Source organism: Papaver somniferum, chromosome 11, assembly GCF_003573695.1.
Source record: "Papaver somniferum cultivar HN1 chromosome 11, ASM357369v1, whole genome shotgun sequence".
In the NCBI taxonomy this organism is placed as follows: domain Eukaryota; kingdom Viridiplantae; phylum Streptophyta; class Magnoliopsida; order Ranunculales; family Papaveraceae; genus Papaver; species Papaver somniferum.
Genome location: NC_039368.1, coordinates 137523816 through 137530134, shown reverse-complemented (window position 1 = coordinate 137530134; position 6319 = coordinate 137523816). Strand labels below are relative to the sequence as shown.

Below are 6319 nucleotides of genomic sequence, written 5' to 3'. Positions count from 1 at the left end.
CCAAGCTATTCCAAGTGTGGAAAAATCATGAAATGTCAAGTCTAATGGTTTCCAAGTTGGGGTCTTCTACAGAAAATCCAAGCAGGGTTCCATGATTTCATGGAAGGGTCCGTGGAATCCATGGAAACGCTAATAAGAATAGCGTAAAACACTATTAAGAATAGCGCGCTAAAAGACGAAATAATAAGAATAGCGTTGAGCTCTATTCTTAATAGCACTGAGCGCTATTAAGAATAGAGTTTTTTTTTTTATCCATAGATTTAAGATGAGCTGTTGAAAATCTAACGGCTAAGAAAAAAGCTCTATTCTTAATAGCACAAGGTAGCACTATTTTTAATAGCTCTACTTAGTGCTATTAAGAATAACACTTAACGCTATTAAGAATAGCGTTCCTACTATTCCACCACTACACTTGCACTTTCATCTATAATTCCAAGTGCTGAGTTGGCGTGAAAGATGGAAGATGGATGGATTCCACCATAAAACTTGCTCTAATAACACATAAAAGTTTTCCATCGCACTTTACAAGTAATTCTCATGGATAAACTGACAATTAGGCTGTGGTACGATGGCTAAAATTTCTGAGCTAATAATATTATCCTTCTCTTTTTTAGATACCCCTAAAGAACGATCATGTTAGCACCACCGTGAGATGTGTGTCAGTCCAACCTTTATATTGACCATGCTGAGATAACTTATATAATGTTATATTGAAAAATTGATCATGGTGAGAAAATGTTATAAGTATTAAAATATTTATCATGTTTAGAAAATGTAATACTTAAAAATTGGTAATAAATAAATGTTGGTTTGTAGTTTGTTTATGTGATAAAAATCGAAAACGATTCATACGCAACGTTGTGTGTAACGTGTGAGGGAGGGGTGGGTTCATTTCTGCCCACCCTATTCCAATATAGAGAGGGTGACATTTCTGCCGTTGGATCCCCTCTCGGTGTACACAATGTTGTGTGTGTAGCAAAATCGAATAAAAATTGATAATAAGAAAATTGATCATGTAAGATAATGTTCATTTAAGTTTATAAAAAGATATATTTGTAGTTTGTTTTCATTTAATGCTTGATATAACTGTACCAGATCCAATTAATCTGCTTACAATTTCGAAATATAATTAATAAACCTCGTCAATGAAAGTCGTTTCCTTCATGGCGACCACTGCGTGAAGTATCTAATTTGCTTTTATGGGGATAAGCGTCTAAAATGCTGTTAGTATAGTGTCATCTCATAGAATTGGACTGTATTTACGTGCTCTTCGCCAGGTTCATACACGCCGAAAGATTGACAACATTTTCTTACTTTCTTTTTTTTATCAATCTAAGAGAATAGATTAAAATGCACACAAGTAGTGTGCCAACGAATACAACTGACAAAGAAGGAACATATCGGTACCTTTGGATTTAATACTCAATTTCATACCAATTATTATAATTGGCTTGGAAGATGACGGTTTTGCGATGCTTATCTTTGGATCTTCCAAAACTGACTGAGAAGTAGATACCTCCCCTTCTTCATCTTCTTCTTATAAACCATGAAACTTGTTATGGGATTCAAAACCAGGGAATGTCAGGATCAGAAGATGAGGTGGTTGCACCTTCCACAGCATTTTCTTACATGAAGTGTAAACTCCTCATTTATCTTAAAAAGCGATAAGACCACTCTCCACGTGTAAGATCATTTTCCAGTATCAGTTTTACAAAATAAGATCACTGGCAATATCCAGTAACGGTTTCAAACAATTAGGTGAAAATTTTCTTGCAAACAGAAATGAACAATTATGATCAAGACGAGCTTCAGTTTGATTTTCAACACCGCCTTTTTCATACCTGACCTCTCGTTGTCGTAAAGATTCGATAAGTTCCATTCTTATTTCGGTGTCCTGATAAGTCCAAGGATGAGCACTTATATGCTTGGACCAATCCACATGAGTAAGTGTTGCCGGTATACAAGAACTTGAATCTTCCATGTTCAGCAACGTCGAAAAATACTGTTCTTCAGGGTAACAATATTTTGAAAACACACATGGAAGCTTGAATTTGTTCCATAGTTTCTCATCTTTTACCACTAATTTTGCATGGTAGCGATTCAATATAAAAAATTGGGATCCAATTCGGAAATCTTTGAAAGGTATTTCAGGAAGCATTATATTAGCACCACCGCGAGCAATATACCGGATAAGTGATCTGGGTACGTTTTTAAGGATTTCAATAAAGCTTTTGTTTGTTTGAAAAAGCATACTGTAAGTGAAGTTGAAAGAATGAAGTGGAATACATGAAGTAGAGAGAATGATGAATCTAGCATTGGAAGGATCGGCGAGTAAGGCTTCAGAGAGTAAGCGACGAGCTGCTGCGATAAGAGATGGAGAACCGCGTTTGGTTGGTTTCGAGGAAAAGATTGTTCGGTTGAAGAAGTAACCGGAAAAAGGTGGATCGTATGGATGAGAAGGATCAGCGTGGATGTAGATGTTGAACAGGTTCCTGGTTTGGTTGGTATTTTGAGTTCTGTTTTGATTAAAATATAGTTCCCAAAGTGGCGCTAATGGTAGAGGTGTTGTTGTAAGGAACAAAAAGGCTATTTTTTGGGGTGCGTTAGGTGTAGGAGTTGAATTTACTTTGGCAGCTAAGCGAAAAAGCTTCAAGTCTTCCTCTTCTTCAGGTGTAGGTGGAGGTGGTGGCGCTGGGGGTGACTGTGGTGGCGGTCACGATGGTAGCGGTTTGAAATATATTGGAGCTGGAAATGATGGTAGTTTTACAGGCGGTAGTGATGATATCAGTAATGTCAATGATAGCGTTGGAGGCAGTGACAATGGTGGAGGTGACAACAACATCAGATATGGTGGTGATAGAGGAGGTTGCATTGGTGGATATGACAGCCTTGGAGGCGGTGGCAACAATGGTGATGGTAAAGGTGGCAGTAATGGTGATGGTGGAGGTGGAGGTGAGAGCATCAGTGGCGGTGGTGGAGATGATTGCGTTGGAGGTGGTGGTGACACTGGTGATGGTAATGGTGGCGGTAATGGTGCCAGTGGAAGTGGAGATGATAGCATTGGAGGAGGTGGTGGAGATGATAGCGTTGTAGACGGCGGTGGCGGCAATAGTGATGGTGATGGTGTAGGTGGAGTAGGAGTAGGGGATGAGCTGATTGTTACTTTGCTGTCATCGTTGGTGGAGGTGGTGGTGGTGGGAGTGAAGATAGGATGAAAGTGTACGGAATTAGCATAGGTAGTGACGGAATCAATGCAAGAGAAGAGGAAGTTGTTGGTAGTGATGAAATAAAAGAGAGGAAAAGAAGTACATATGAAAATGGTGCAAAACGAAGAGGATATATCTCGAGTTATCATCACTATTAATCTCTTAATTTACTTCCCCTAAACCTAGAGAAAAGAGTCGTGCAGCAATTTATTATGTAGTTTTGAGTTCTTGAAACAGAGAGGTATAGTAGTAAGTTGACATTTTGTTAAAAAAATGGAGAAGGAATCTGGCTGATAAATGTGGTGACAGTAATAGTTAATTGGAAGACTAAAAAATTACACTGATTTCACGTGATTATGCCTTATTTTAGAAACTTTGGATCAAGAACTTTTATGCCCGCGCATTAATGCCCGGGCTAGTGTCATAATAGATGTTGTAGTTTAATCATGCAAGCCTGATCTGCTCCATGAAGAGTTTAAATTTCTTTCGTTAATTGTAAAGGAAGTGGAGTTGATGCTTTTCTTCAGTTCCATTGACGTCCGCTAATGTAATTTATGTTTTTCTTTTGTAACTCATTTCCCCCGCACCCAATTAGCTGCTACCTGCTGCCTGCAATTGCATCCTACATTGATGTACATGTAGTATATTTCGTATATTATTGTTTTGAATGCCAAAAATGTAGTTTAGATCTCATATTGAAATTTAGCAGTTACCCATTACTTCTAAAAATTAATATATATCACTGAGAATTTATAGTTGGCAATACAGATGTGTGATTACATGGAGCAATTTTTTTAATAGATAGCTGGTGGACCATGGAGGCAATAACAGAAGTTTATCTCTCCGAGTCTCCCTGTAATCTCAATTGCGGAACGTCAATGATAACAGTTTCACTGTCGCTCTTTTAATTAGGCAGGCGTTATGCGAATGACTGTCAGGATAAATATGGAGATAGTTATAAACTGAAAGGTGTCATTACCATAACCAATCATATATTATAAAGCATTTTCGCTGTTTCCATACAAGCTGTTTAAAGGCAGCAATGACAATCCAAGTCCTGATACCTGGAAATCCCGTAACGCCAACAAGGTCACCACGTTTGACTCCAGAATGGAAATGTTTAAATTCAGCTGCATCCATATCAGAATTTCTACACAAAGGAAGAAATTTCATATGTTTACTACACAGAGATACGGATAATCTCAATGGATTTTTTTTTCTGCATAATAACTGCAAAATAACTAAAATTGGGCCTCAATGAATGCTTGCTATTAGTCTAATACTCTCAGCCAGCTAAACACACTACTCTCTAAGCGAGTCACTTTAAGATAACAGAAGATAGCCTTGCCTTTCCATAAAATTGGTTAAAAAGATCAAAATCAACAATTCATGGGTGAAAAAGACATCTAGATTTTGATACTGTTTAAATGGACAAAAATGTAAAAATAGCCAGGATGTAAACGGTTTCATCCTACCCATTCTCAAATACTTTTTTTTATTTTTAATTTACATCAGGATGCATCCAGTTTCATCCTCTATTTTTTATGGTTAAGTCAGGATGAATCTGATTTCATCCTTGCTAAATTTTTTTTGTGTCCATTTTACCCATACTAATTTTTACACGTCCATTAGAACCATGTTTTAAAAATATTGGGACAAATTACCCATTTTCCGTTAAAAAATGTAGTCACAAGCTAAAGAGCAATTCTCCAGTACATAATAATGCACCTGTAGGTTACCCTAGTATTGTATATCACAATTGAGCTATTGCACCAAGTCCATGTCCCTTGCTATAAGAATGAATATATACATGCGACGCCTGATCAAATAAATTCAAGAAATACACATAGAACATAGTTGTATACCTAGCATCAACCGTCATTACCACTCAAGGAGATGGAGTCATCATATTCACGGTGTTCACCAGGCTCCAATTCTAATGTATCCGGAAATAGTCATTGTAAGATGGAATTTATGAGGATAAGGATTAACCCCTGACTCCTTGAGTGATTCAATCATTTTAAGCCTGTTCTCACAAAATTGCTTAAATTCAGCAACATACAACTGACGTTGGTATTGAAAATAAGAAAATATATCTTCACAGGTTTACAGACACGCAGAGTTGGTGTATATAACCACCAACCAACAAACAAGAAAGATGGACCAAATATAGACGAACACGTGTCTAACGGAAAAGTAGACACAAACAGAAAAGATAACATACGCAAGTAAAGAGAGTGTAAACAAGACAGACAATTACAAAGTGCATCAATTACCCCCCCTCAAGCTCTACTGGTTTGTAAGCTGTTGAGAGCTGAAAACCTGCAGCTTGTCCTTCAACAGAGAGACGCGAGGTCCATGTAGTCCCTTAGTGAAGATATCAGTCCTTCAACAGAGAGAAGCAAGGTCCATGTAGTCCCTTAGTGAAAATATCAGCCAGTTGAGCAATAATGGAGATATAAGACACCTCTCTGACAAAGTGAAAGTCAAGTGCCATATCCTTCATTTTACTGTGAAAAACTGGATTGGATGCAAGGGATAAAGCACTGACATTGTCACACTGCAGATGAGGTGGAGCAGGAAGAAAGATAAATAAGTCTTTAAGTAGCTGATGATGTGATTTGTATATAGTGGTAAAAAGTGATTCGATTCTCAGACTTGTGAAGGATACCTTAGACTTAAATTCTAAAACTAAATAGAAAACTCACTAATAATTATAGAAAACTCACACAAAGATGATATCAATATTAAAAGAACACTGAGACTAAGATTCCACTATTTTCCAAGTTCAAAGTGATTTAATCCAATATTTATATTCATGCAATTTTCTCGTTCAATTTGATTCTAAACTATTGCAACAAGTAGATTCTCAAAATAACAAGTGTAAATACGAAGCATAGAACATCAAAAACCTAGGTCCAAGTATGCTCTATCAAAAGAAATAATAATTGCTTAACAAAAATCATTCAAACAATTTTCGATCAAGGCAAATAATATTATAATAATTGCAAATAAATAGATAAATAAGAATATACCACTTTTTGTTGGAAAAATAGCTTCCTCTCTCCGCAATGGGGTTTAGCTCCTCATATTAATCATGATCTCAAAATATT

General features: G+C 36.8%; 2 protein-coding genes across 2 annotated transcripts; one reads left to right on the top strand and one right to left on the bottom strand.

Annotated features, from left to right (window-relative positions):
* Window positions 1–1708: 1708 nt before the first annotated feature.
* Window positions 1709–2158, bottom strand: LOC113325301. The gene has a single exon (XM_026573501.1). The coding sequence runs from the start codon at window positions 2156–2158 to the stop codon at window positions 1709–1711; it is 450 nt and encodes a 149-aa protein (XP_026429286.1).
* Window positions 2159–2303: 145 nt separating this feature from the next.
* On the top strand, window positions 2304–3215 carry LOC113325300 (loricrin-like). Its single transcript, XM_026573500.1, has 2 exons — window positions 2304–2425; window positions 2537–3215. Exons 1-2 carry the CDS (start codon window positions 2304–2306, stop codon window positions 3213–3215), a joined length of 801 nt encoding a protein of 266 aa, XP_026429285.1.
* The last annotated feature ends 3104 nt before the right edge of the window (window positions 3216–6319 follow it).

Excerpts from the sequence above, each read along its gene's own strand:
- LOC113325301 (XM_026573501.1), bottom strand. The coding sequence starts at position 2,158 with ATGCTTCCTGAAATACCTTTCAAAGATTTCCGAATTGGATCCCAATTT.
- LOC113325300 (XM_026573500.1), top strand. The coding sequence starts at position 2,304 with ATGAATCTAGCATTGGAAGGATCGGCGAGTAAGGCTTCAGAGAGTAAG. Across the intron at positions 2,426-2,536 it reads AAGATTGTTCGGTTGAAGAA|TTCCCAAAGTGGCGCTAATG; the intron begins GTAACCGGAAAA and ends ATTAAAATATAG.